The 13,177-nt window shown below is 41.1% G+C and overlaps 1 protein-coding gene across 3 annotated transcripts in view; it reads left to right on the forward strand.

Annotated features, from left to right (window-relative positions):
• The window catches only part of MCTP1 (multiple C2 and transmembrane domain containing 1), a 287,863-nt gene that overhangs the window by 97,266 nt on the left and 177,420 nt on the right, over positions 1–13,177 (forward strand). The window contains exon 2 of one of the 3 annotated variants that reach the window (XM_075078921.1): positions 2,159–2,269. The exons of the other annotated variants lie outside the window; for them this stretch is intronic. Within the exon in view, the coding sequence (XP_074935022.1) occupies positions 2,159–2,269 (111 nt within the window). The remainder of the gene's footprint in view (positions 1–2,158; positions 2,270–13,177) is intronic. 3 annotated transcript variants of the gene reach the window in all.

Raw genomic sequence — 13,177 nt, forward strand, 5'->3', positions numbered from 1 at the left:
AATATCTGCACAGAATGCAGGAGATTTTCTGAAAACTCACTGTTGTCATCCTTTTGCTGAATTCTCCATGTTAACAGACAAATCCATTTATTTAAGTACTTACGGGTTTGGTACTTTGAAGATTGTCAGTTCTTCCTTTTAAATTGCTCTCAGATACCTGCCTTCTGCTGAGTAGTTTGTGGATTTTTATGGGGTTTGTGGCTGTACCATCACAGACTGACATTCCTTAATGGCAACGGAACATATATAAATATCTAGGCAGAACATGGCCATGTAAATGTAGCTTTGACTCTAAAACTGGAATCTTATTTTTAAAATGTTGTTGCCATTTGTATTTAACAGACTAGTGTTATCCTCATGACGTTGGTCTTCTGAACTCTGAATGCAACAAACACTAGGGAAGTTCCTCTTAGAAGCAGTTTAGTGTTATTTTAGTGGTAGTGACACTACCGCTGAATTTGCTTTTAAAATTGATTAAAAATAATTCAAGTGCCATGTTCTAATAGTTTAATTTCCACAAATTTAAAATACAACTTTTAAATAGAATTTAAATATAAAACTACTTCCGAATAACCTATGTTACATAAGTGTGTGTATATTTATGTATACAATTGATTAAGATTAATAATATGGAGAATTAAATTAGGAATATTTTAGTGTAGTTTTCTGTTGTGAAAATGTGAACAGTGTATTTTTAAATACAATGAAGATGATTTTTTTTTCTGAGGGAGTGATGCATATGGCATCAGGTATTTATCCCATTTTGAAATGGAGACAGCTAAACGTTCACAGATCATCTTTGATATGGATGTGACACCTGTCTCCAGTTCCCAACTGAGTTATCCTTCATGTGCCGTGTTTGACATAACTTGCAGTGTAATTCTGCACTCTTCAGGCAAATGAGAGGATTTTTGTGCGTGATACTGCAAGTTTCTCTAGAGGTGATAGAAATGCTCATTGTCAGAAATTAGGGTAGTGCTGCATCTTCCTGAGACTTAGTGTTTAGAAAAAACAGAAAAAAGAAATGCAAGCATCACTTTAATGCTTCACAATTTGATAGTTTTAAGAATTTAAGGTTTATTTTGGACAGGGAAAACATGTAAATATTTGGGGGTTTTATTGGCAGTGTATTGTCATCCCCTTACGGCCTGCTTTTATTTCCCCATTTACTTTGTGCATGCATCGTGTTCATGAGTGCAAGGGTGTGTGCACTTGCAAAAATGTACTCAGACAGCCCATGTAACTTCCAATCATCTTCTTAAAACCAAAATGGCACAGGAGTGCTCATTCTTTTTGCTTGTCTTGGGAACTGAATAATTCTGCACAGATGAAAGTCAGGTCTAATGTGTTTCATGATGACTTCAATTTATTCTGCTTAAATAAGCAGATTTTTTTTTTTTTTCATTTTTGAAAAAGATTGTACTGTTGTGATTTTTAAGAGTGTGGGTAAAACCACTCTCAAGAGCATGCAGGAAGCAACTTCATGTTTATATAGACATACATAATATGTCTTGCTGTACCTTTGAAAAGAATGGATTTCTTTACAGAAGAAGATGTGAATGTGCAGGGGGAAGGGTTAGGGTACAGCACATGTGAGCACTGCAGCATAATTGCAAGGCATATATATAGGCTTGTTTTGAAGTGTTCAGGGTTTATGCATACCTTGGTACCTTGGACGTACTCTTCTCTTACGGAGAGGATGGTACTTCTGAATGCCAGCTGCAGCACTGCCATACCAGTCCTACCAGTGCTTAGAGGAAGGGTAGCTGAGGTCAGCATATACGTTATATATTATGATATTTCAAAGCAACAGAGAGTCACAGAATGGCTGAGGTTTGCGGGGACCTCTGGAGACAGCCCAGCTGAACCTCTTGCTCAGAGCAGGGTCGCGTCAAGCAGGTTTCCCAGGACCACGTCAGAGCAGGTTTTGAATATCTTCAGGGACACTCTCTGGGAAACCTGCTCCAGTGTTCGACCACCCTCACACAGGAGAAATAGTGTTTTCTCATGTTGAAAGTGAAATAGCCTACATGCCTCTGCTGTCACGGGCCACCACTAAGAGCCTGGCAGGTATTATACACACGGGTAGGACCCCCGGCTTGGATAGGAAACTCCTCCAGGCAGAGCAGTCATCTCTCATCCTCTCCTCATACAACAGATGCTCCGATCCCTTCATCGTCTTTGCGACACGTCGTTGGACTTGCTGCAGTATGTTTGCGTCTCTCTCATACCAGGGAGCCTCAGTACTGCAGGTGTGGCCTCACCAGTGGTGAGTAGAAGTGTTGAGTGACCTAAAGCTGACAACAAGTTGTTGAAAAATGAGGAGGAGTCACGAAAAACTCCCTTTAATTAACTTTTTCTAGGGTTTTATTTTACACTCAAAATAGATTTTGAAGTGTTAACTGTCTAGTTTATCAAGGCCCTTTACACATTTAGTATATTGTTTCAGATTACCTTTCAGTTAGAGGTGATCATTGTTCAAACAGTTGTGGGGAATTCTGGTAACTAAAGATTGAGGCCAGTAATCAGCTCCACGCTCCTGTGGGATGAGTTAGCCTGTTGGTAACTTTTTTCACAAGTAAGATGAATAATCTGATAATAAAATTTGCTCTAGAAACAGTTTGCCTGCTATATGTTATTTAGTAATTAATGAAGAGTTGTATTCTTCTTCCTAATATTATCTCCAGAACTAAGAGTAAACCTTTCCCCCTTTTGATTATAGGTTTTCCTTATAAGCAATTTTTGCTCAGTTTCCCCCTAAAATAAAAATAGACGAAGGGGACAGGGTAGGGAATGAGTTTAGGGGGAAGGATGCCGCAGTAAATTTCATCAGGCTTGACCAAATTGCCTTGAGTTTCAAAGTAACTCCCATTCTCTTTAACAAGCCTCCTTGAAGTGATTAACCCAGGTGGAGAAACCACAGAGACACACATAGAGCTAGGTCAAATGAAGTATATCAGTAACGGTGCAAAGAAAGCCTCTCCCCTGGGAGCCTGCTTACATCTGAGACAGCTCTAATTACCTGGGCATATCCATGGGATTTCCAGCAAGCTGTCTGATTGTGGAAGAAAATAAATTCTTCTCCTTACTCTACTGTGCTTGGGCACATGTCACTCCACTTGGATTGAAGAGCTTCCTAGTCAGCGGTGATGAATGAGGCAAACCCGGAGCTACCACATCCAGCATGGGTGCTTTAGAAGGAATAACTCCCGGGGTAGGCTGGTTCCTTCTCCAGCTGCAGCTTGAGCCAGAGCACTTCATCGCTCCAAGTCCTTGACTTCACTTGTCCTTATAAATCGGTAATTAACAGTCAGTTGATTTGCTTATTTCTTTATTTTCTATTTTACCTTGTGGAACTGGCGTTACGTCTCCTGTTGTGGGATTCACTGCGAGGCTAAGTGACGGAAACACAAGACATCGACTTCCTCGCTATCCGATGGGATGTCTGCGTGCCTGTGGTGGGACAGCAGGTCCCCTGCCTGCAGCTCAGACCCGGGATGAGTACTTCAGCAGAGGCCACCGATCAGCAGTCCGATCAAGTTTATGGCAGGTGTTTGGGGCGTGGAGAAGAGGTGTCTGTCATTTCCGTTTCTGCTGGGCCCTTCACCAGACGTCATCCTGTGCCCCCCTAGGGCCAGCGTGGCTGGGCAGGGACTGCACTGGTGGAGATGTAAGGTGGAGCACTGGTGTGTTCATGTGTTGTTCCGGGGAGGATGAATAATCTCACAATATTTATTTGCTTCACAAGGGTGGGGGAAGTTCAGGTGATGTGAACAGCAGATGCTGAAAGGAAGGGCATGTTTGCCCGTAACCAGTGCTGATACTGGTTCTCCTGAACTGAGTGGTCAGGATGCCTGTGGGGGTCTTGCCACTGGTGTGAATCCACTGTAGCAGAACTGGCCTGTTGGCACTAGGTTATGGCTTTGACAGAAGACTTGAACTGATGGGAATGTTTATTCCAAAGGTGCTGACTGCACATGAATTTACAGCTTGATTTCCTGCTATCGTCCATCCACATTTACCTTCCCTGGTTCGAATGATGCTGGCTTTGTGGGCACTTACAGATTATTTTGCTTCGAGCAATTTCTCAGTTACTGTGCTGATACTCTTATTTTACTCAAATATGATAAAACAAATTAATCTTTTGAGAGTTGTGCATGATGACTTTTGTGATAATGGCACTATTTGCATTGATGAAGGGACCAAAAATTTTTTCATGGTATAAATTCCTGAGAGAAGGTGAGCAGCCGCCTCCTGAAAGATGACATTAAGCTATTTTTGTTTTCCCATTCTAGGAAGAGTTTCTTAAACTAAGAGCTGACAAGCATGGTCATAGAGTCATAGAATCATTAAGGTTGGAAAAGACCTCTAGGATCATCGAGTCCAACTGTCAACCCAGCACTACTATGCCTCCTAAACCATGTGCTCAAGTGTCCATATATGCTTCATAATTGCTGGTGTCATTTAGAAATAGTTTCCAGCACTTGCAAGATTTTGGGTCTCCTTGGGCATCATTTTAAGAACAGATTATATTTACAAATTCTTTATGAATCAGAACTATATCTCCATGAGATGAGGAGGGAAATATCTTTCTGAAGAGTCAATTATTGAACTACAAGCTGCCCCCCATAAAAAACTCAAGGCCTAAACCAGTTAATAACTCAGATTTCCTCATCTATCTCTGGGTGACAAAGCTGTGGTAACAGAGCATGGTGTCTATTGGACAGTATTTTAAGATCTTCAGTAACTGATGGAGGAGAATAGCAACACTGCCTCATACACCCATAAAGAAACTGCTTGCTCTGAGACTGTTGGCTGTCCACACTTTTCAATAAATGAAATTCTCTTAGATTGTGTTTTAGTGAAAAACCGTTGGAGGACTAGAAGAGAACTTGTTTCACCCTGAAAAAGAGGCAGCTTGTCAAGCAGCCTGAGATGGAGCAGCTGCTGGTGGCGTTCAGTACAGACTTCAGAAAAACAGCAGCCACTGGTGCCCAGGAGGGTTGGTACACAGCCGCGGGTTAGCAGGCCTCCAAGAATTATCGGAGGTTAGGCGTCAGTTCCCTGCTAGAAACTGGGGCATTGTAATATATAGCTTAATAAACATTTTGCATCTATTTTAGAAAAAGAACCCATCACTGAAAATCACCAAAATAAAAGAAGTAGTAAAACTTCTAAGGTTAAAATGCTCCACATCTGCTACTCTCTCACCTGAACAGCATCATCATTGCTTCACCGGTCAGCAGACAGGCATTCTGGTGGAAAGCTTCCTGCATTTAGTTTCATTTTCTTTGGATTAGTTAATTATGATGGCTGGAGTTTATTCTGGAGCTGGGAGTTGTCTTGTCACTCTGATACTTGCCAGAGGTGCACTGAGTAATGCCTACCAGAAAGCACTTTCCCTTTTTATCTGGCACTTGGTGCTACCAGCCGTATCACCAAGCAGATGTGTGCACTGCCAGAGGCTTGTGTGCTGTGGTGGATACCATGGCTCACAAAGGTCTCATTTCTGCTTAGGGAATCAGTACGACTGAGGTGGGTGGGGTTTGTCTGTTCTGTTTGCAAAGGTATTTCTCCCCCTCTGATATTTGATAAATCAATTTGAGATTCAGATGGATTCTTGAGGGGTTTGGTACAGTCCCGTCCCCAGTTTCATAGGATTTCAGGACCTTTCTGAGAACTGAGCAGATTACTTTCTTGCTTTTTTCACCTTGCAGCAGCCATTGATGGAGCTAAAACATGAACAGTTTGTCAGGTCTCTGAAAGACAGGCTTGATTTTCTGCATCAGGTGTGGACCAGGCAACAGTGGGCTTTGCTGTTAGAGGACTGGGCCTCCCCCTGTTCTCCAAACCCAAAGCACCACGGGTACTTTTCCTTGCAAACTGTATTCCACCCCACAGCTGATTTCTCTCCTGGGAGCAGTACACCTACTACAGTAGTACTTCTGAGCTGGTTACAGCCTCTTCTCATCTCACCACCTTTGTATCCACCCTGGACCTTGTGGTTTCTGCCATCCCCAACTACTTCTCAGGGCGACAGAATGACGGTAGCAACTGGCTGCCGTTACTGGCGCCTCCATGAAGTTCTCGAAAGGCCTGAGCAGAGAATCCATGCCTGCAACTGTGAAAATGTTCGCCTTAGTGAAGAGCTGTGATCTTGTGTCATAGTCGCGCGTGTTGGCATCAGTTGTCATTCCCAGTGTGTTCTGCATTGTTGATCATCAGTAATGTGAAAATTAGGTATGATACGCTTGGCTGTTGCGGCTTCTGCTTTATGGAAAGCAACCATTAAATTTTTTTCTGTACTTAGGCAGTTTTTGGGCCAGTCAAGACAAGTGGAGAGTATCTTAAAGTATAATGCAACAGTTCAAGGCTTCGCCATAGATGGGAAGAAAATGGGATGACTTCAGTAATGGCTTCTTTCAGACTGTTAAGCCCAATATTACACATCTTTTCAATACGAAATACCTACTTTTTGTCTTGTTCAAAACTGGGAACCTTGAATTAATCCTTAACTAGCATCTTGCAGGCAGGCTGAGGTTCTCGTCCTCCAAGATGCTCAAATATGGACATCTGGATAGCTGTTGGATAGATGACAGCAGAAAATGTGTGTGTGGTCACGACTTTGCATCTTGTTCTTGTATCAAAGGTTATGCAACAGATGTCTGTGTTGAATTAAGGAGTTTTCATGAGCAATATGATAGCTGAAAGGCTGTGGGGTTTTTAGGAAAAAAAATGTGCATAAACATATCAGAACTAATACCCGTGTCTTAGATGTTTATAGACTTTCCTAATGAAGACCAAAGATTGCATGGTTAACATTTGGCAGTCCTCATTACAAGTTGTTTTTTTCTAGGAGATTCTTCTTTGACATTATTTGTTGCACTATTTACACTGGATTTTGGTTTAACTATTTCTGGACTTGCCAGTTTAAGTGCTGTCGGTAGGAAGCCTTTCTGGACCAGCTGGTACAAAGACTGTTAAAAATAATGCAAGAAAATGTCTTTAAAAGAACAAGGACTCTTAGACACTCTTGGTCTTGTTTAGACACTTTGAAATCTTCAGTAGTGGAGAATCTTGCTCTGTGTTTTTGATTGTGGACTTGACCTGAATACGTGTTAAGACGAATGTAATTTCCTGTTTTTGGAAGCGTTTTCTTCAGATCAGATCAAAGTGATCTTGATTATAGCTGGTGCCTGCAAATTTGTTTGCCCCGTTCAGCTGAAGTCCCTGGCGAGTAATTATACTTATGATACTGTATTGAAACTGTGTGGCTGTCTTAAGTAAAGTTACTAGTTTCCATGCAGCAAGGAAAGATATTTCTGGAAAGGTACTTACAATACATTCCCATAGCACTGGTTAGCTGGAGAAGTTTCGTACTGGGAACACACCAAAACGAGTTATTCTATGCTTCTGAAAAGCAAGTTATTTCTGGATGCCAGAAAAGAAAGATTTTCTTGTGCTTTAATAGAGGTAACACCAGAGAACTATATGCAGTCAGGACTAAATTATTTTTCCGTAAGCATAGCTTTCAGTCTTAAATAAACAAGCATCTGAAATTTTGTAGGCTGTAAAGGCAAGGCAAGGTAGATAATGTATTTAGAAATTTTATTCCTCGAATACACATAAAGCTTCAGCTTATACGGGATATTGCAACCATGTTGTGGGTTAATGATTTTTGTTGTTAGTTTTCTGAAATGGTAGTTCACAATGTCAATTTTTGCACAAATTAAAACATAAGAAGAGCTCAGTGCTGTGAAGGAATAGAGGGTTAGTAGCCCTGTGTTCGGTTGTGTTCAGATATGTGCATTTGCAGGGCTTGGGCCACTGTGGCTGAATGCTTTGTGTTGTTTGCTGCTGAACAGCTAAAAGTGTGACTTAGAAATCTGGATATCTTCTGCAGAAAATAGTTTTTTTTCTTTTATTTTAAAATAAGTAGATTTTTTCCCTATTCTGTGTCACAATGGATTTTTTGAAGAGAAAGCAATAGGAATACCCTAGCCATCGTGCTGATCTGTGGTTTTATTGGATGTCCCTGCTCACTGCAGGGGGTTGGACTAGATGACCTCTAAAGGTTGCTTCCGTCCCAAACCATTCCATGATTCTGTGATATGTCAGATTGGAAGTGCAGTGATTTATCTAGCATACCTACTTAATTTATTCCTGATCTCCTCTGCAATGTTATACAGAAAGGAATTATACACAATGCATCCCTCCCTTCATCTTCAGCAACTGTTTCTCCTGAAATGGCACCGGCAGTGGTTAGGGAAGCTTTCATCCTACTGTGAAGGACGTACAGCCGCTGGTAAGGACACAGGGGTTTCTCTATATCAGCCCCCACTACAAAAGCTGTTGAAGAGCCTGCTCTGGGTGTGCTGCTTCCTAGTTTAATGAATAAGCATTGCAGCGAAAAAAGTGCTGAAAGAAATGGTTCCAGCGCAAACCAGTAAGTTGTAATAAATCACTATGTTCAGAGAGTAATATCTGGGTGTTAAACCAGCTGAATTTTTAGTTAAAACACGTTTAGCTAAAAGCAGTAGCTATACTGGAGTATGGGGCAAAAATAGGTAATTTTAAAGGCCATGGACTGATATTGATACTTCTGTACTTAGGATCTTGATCAAACTCTAGTTACAAATTCGTAGCTCAATAGTTGAAATACCAAATATTGTCGTTTTAAACTTACGTCTTCTGCAAAAGAATTGCTCATCAATAGTAGATTAAAAAGCCTTGAATTTATCAAAGCAGTACCAGGCAAGGGGGAACAAAGTGGTAAAATGTATTTGGACTTTCAAAAAAACTGTTACACAACCTGTTACAAAGAGGTTGAGGCAGTATATTTTAAGGATGAGAAGAGGAATAAAAGTTGGAAAATCCAGCAAAGAATTGTCTGCTCTTACCTATATATGAAAACAAAGGATTTCTTCAGTCTTGAAAAGCTTACAGTCTAAATCCCTGTGCTTAAAATTTGTTGTATGTAGGTGAACTATTGTGTCTGTAGGAAACACTGATAACGCCAAATGATTTGGCATGATTACAGCCATTGCTTTTCACAGAAGAGAGCACACAAGAGCTTTTAATTTGTGGTATAACAAGGGAGAATAATAACATGGAGGGGGAAGGCGAGGAGGCCAGGATGGAGCGTAACAAAACCAGGGAGAAAGCTGTGGTTGCTTTATTCAAGAATAAATTTATCATTTCAGTGGGATTCTTTGTTTTTATTTTCTGTTTGCTTTACTATTTTAGTCTCTATAAGTGATGCTGCACTAAAATTTTATAGTAGATTAGAATGAATAAATGACAGCAAACTGAGTTTTCCATCCCCAAAACAGGATATGGAGACAGATGGAAGGAGGAGCAACTTGGTGGAATCTCTTCTGATAGCTTTGTCAATATTGGTATTTAAAGATAATACACAAAATTGCTTAGGTTGGAAAAGACCTTTAAGATCATTGAGTCCAACAGTTAACATTACACTGCCAGTTCACCACTAAACCATGTCCCTCCGCGCCATGTCTGCATGTCTTTTGAATACCACCAAGGTTGATGACTCAAACACTTCCCTGGGCAGCCTGTTCCAAAGCTTGCCAACCCTGTGGGTGAAGAAATTTTCCCTCATACCCAACCTAAACCTCCCCTGACGCAGCTTGAGGCCGTTCCCTCTCGTCCTGTCGCTGGTGACTTGGGAGCAGAGACCGACCCCCCCCCTCACTCCAGCCCCTCTCAGGCAGCTGCAGAGAGCGAGAAGGGCTCCCCTCAGCCCCCTCTTCTCCAGGCTAAACCCCCCCAGCCCCCTCAGCCGCCCCCCAGCACACTTGTGCTCCAGACCCTGCCCCAGCCCCGCTGCCCTTCTCTGGACACGCTCCAGCCCCTCCAGGGCCCTTCTTGTCCCGAGGGGCCCAAACCTGAGCCCAGCATTCGAGGTGGGGCCTCCCCAGGGCCGAGCACAGGGGCCCCATCCCTGCCCGGCTCCTGCTGGCCACACCAGGGCTGACACAAGCCCGGGGGCTGGTGGCCTCCTTGGCCACCTGGGCACTGCTGGCTCATGCCCAGCCGGCTGTCAGCCAGCACCCCCAGGGCCTTCTCCGCCAGGCACTTCCCAGCCCCTCTGCCCCAGGCCTGGGGCGCTGCCTGGGGCTGTTTGCCTTCCTTTGCTGCCAGGCAGGGTTCATGCTTGAACTGAAACAGGTGATTTGAAGTGTACTTCTGAATACCAAAACATTCAAAATGTTAACATGGTTACATCTTCTATTATTCTTATTTCTGCATCTATTCATTACACTTTCAGAAGGAAGTCTAGCAAGCTGTTGACAGTAATCTGTTTGATACTGAAAATTGGCATTTGCTTTTGGTTACCTTTATATAAAATCCAAGAACAACAATTAGTACAGGTGTCACCAAAGATATTCCAATTTTGCTGCAGATGTAGATGGTCACTATTACTATTTCCTTCTTAAGGGTGTTCTTTAATAAGCAGATTAAATACCTCTTTCAGACATAGCCAAAAAGCTCAGGAAAGAGGCTTAATCTTCTAGGCACTCGTGACTGTTATTTAGCCACAGTGTATTTCCTGATGATATAAACTGGTCATCAGATGGTCATATCCAGAGCATACTGACATATATAAAAATGTGCCTGTGCAGCATGTGCTAACTTCAAAAATATCTTTATTCTGCAGAAATAATCTTGAATTCGTAGTTCTCTGTAATCGAGACATTTCAGACTAGCGCATATGTGCTGTTGTCATTATGTGGTAAAGAGCACATATGCAAAGCCTGACTTTTACAGTTCATCAGTACTTGTAATCCAGTTCAAAATCTTCACAGCAACAGTTGAGGTTTTCACATTCAAAATAAATACTCATATCTTGTCTATGGACATGTCTGTTCTACGACAAGCTGTTACGAAGTGGCCAATCTCATCTGAAGCACATGTGGTTAAGCAAAATGGACATTATTAGCGCATATAAAACATTACTAAACATTTCTGCACATTTCCAATAATATTTAAAATCCCAGAATGTTCTTTTATATTGCTGTTGAAATGGATTTACACCACACACCTGCCTTTTTAGTTAGGGTATAGGGAAAATAGAATGAATAAGGGTGCTGTGTAACTGGTTTTACTCGGAAGTGCCACAGTTCTTCCTGACTTGCTATCCACCACAACACTAGCATGTAAAGTATTGTTTAGGACATGATCATTGTAACTCTGAAGTTAGATAAGTAAATACTTTCAGTGAAATTAAAAATTGTCACTTGACTTTATTGTTGTGCCTTTGAAGCACAGTCACTTCCCATTAGTTGCTCTGACAAGGAGTTGACAGCCACTTGGATATTCAGAATTTCCAAATTTCTTGCAAGCAGGTGTTTCCAAAGCATGAAGCTTTGACAAATGAAAATGATCTGAAGAAATCACTTTGAGACAGGGAGTAACTGGAGTGGAAAATTCTGCTTATGCAACATTGAAGACACAGTTACATTACTTCAAATTTTTTTGGTATTTTTTTTGTTTGAAAGCTAGTAATATTTCATGCCATGCTGTGAACCGTTGACTATTGATGTTCTGCTGCTTCCTCCTTGAAGGGCACTTATATTTAATTTCATCTATTGTGTGCAACTATGAAAGGAATGCCATTTATTTCATTACCCATTTCCTGATAACCACAGCAGGACAGTTGGTGCAGCCAGATCTCCAGCTTCTCTTGTCACTCCTTTTATACAACTCCTATTACATTTCCCTTTTCCTTTGTCTGCTGAAGGAAGCATTGATGCTGATGCCTTTGTTTCATGGTGGAAAAATTAAGTGCTTTTTGCTTATATTATCAGTGTGTTCTGGCAGAATATTGAAATGGAACAGCAAATCAACAGAGCTGTAACCTGCTGCTTAAATGACTCAGATAAGAATATTACTTCAGTCTAGTTCATATGCCTTTCCAAAATACAGAAAAATGATAGTTTTGGGCTGTACTGCAAAAGATTTTTTTTTCCCTTTTTGGAAGGGGGATTATGTTACAGGTGTAGATAATTGTTTTTAAGCTGCTGAATATTTTCAGTTTTGGCATTGAACGAAGTGTATAAAATTTGAGGATCTGTTCCTTTGAAGTGGCAATTGTTTTCTGCAGCAGAGTGTTCCTTAAATCTCTTATATCCCCTGGACTGTAGGCACAAAGTCATGCTAGAGTATGGTGTACAAATTGTAGGAAAGCAGCAAAGACATTGATTTCTCATGTTGGTTTAGCTGTTTAATTGTTAAAATATTAAGAGCTTTGGAGGAGACTGTTGGTATTCATGGTGATATAAAAGGGTATACATAGTTTTCAGTGGCAAAAATGGTAGTAAACTTCAGGGTCTTAGTCTGGGAGAAGTTAATGAGTTAGCCTGAAATTTTGTGATGTAGTCTGTAAGAAGAGTAAAAATGATATTACTGATTGCCATCTTTTAGCCATAAATTGCAAGTCTGACTTCAGCAGATTTACCCCTGACTTCGGTAATGACTAATGACCAAAATCAGGTTCACTGTTGTCTTTTTTTTTTAGTATGCTTTTAACAAATGGTGAAAAATTATATCATGTGGGAAAGGTGGTGATTTTAGCCATCCTGTCAGTTTCAAAGCAGCATCATTTTTCTTGCAGGCTGAGATGGAACTGAGTTCTGACCAGTGAGCACTTTGTATGGTGGATCCATTTTATGTACAAAAAATTAGACAGCTTTTTCCTTTTTTACTGGTGTGCAGCTACTCGTATGTATCTCCCCGTCAGCTAGCTCACAGTCCTCTTATGTGCTCGACATTTGTTCAGCTGTAAAAAAATAGTTTGTTCATCCTTGTTAAGCTGCTAAATATGGAAAAAACAGTGAAGTGTCTCTCTTGGTGTGAACAACAGAGGTGGAACTACTTGCCTAACTTTTCACATCAGTGAATTGCAAAGGATTGAGCAGTCACGTAGGGACATAGCTGCAGTCAGAGTTTCCAGCTGCTCTGGAATTTTTTTTGAGAAAATTTGGTAAATTTTTCTCTTTTTCACAGAAATGGGAGGTTGTGGAGTTTTTTTTTTAATTGTTTTGTTTTGTTTTGTTTTGTTTTAAATCCTTCGATTACCCTCCCGACAATAGTTTGGACTTTTTTGTCAGCTTGGGTAGCAGAAACTCCTCATGGATACTAGTCACAGGCATCAGAA

Source organism: Phalacrocorax aristotelis, chromosome Z (assembly GCF_949628215.1).
Source record: "Phalacrocorax aristotelis chromosome Z, bGulAri2.1, whole genome shotgun sequence".
Lineage (NCBI taxonomy): Eukaryota > Metazoa > Chordata > Aves > Suliformes > Phalacrocoracidae > Phalacrocorax > Phalacrocorax aristotelis.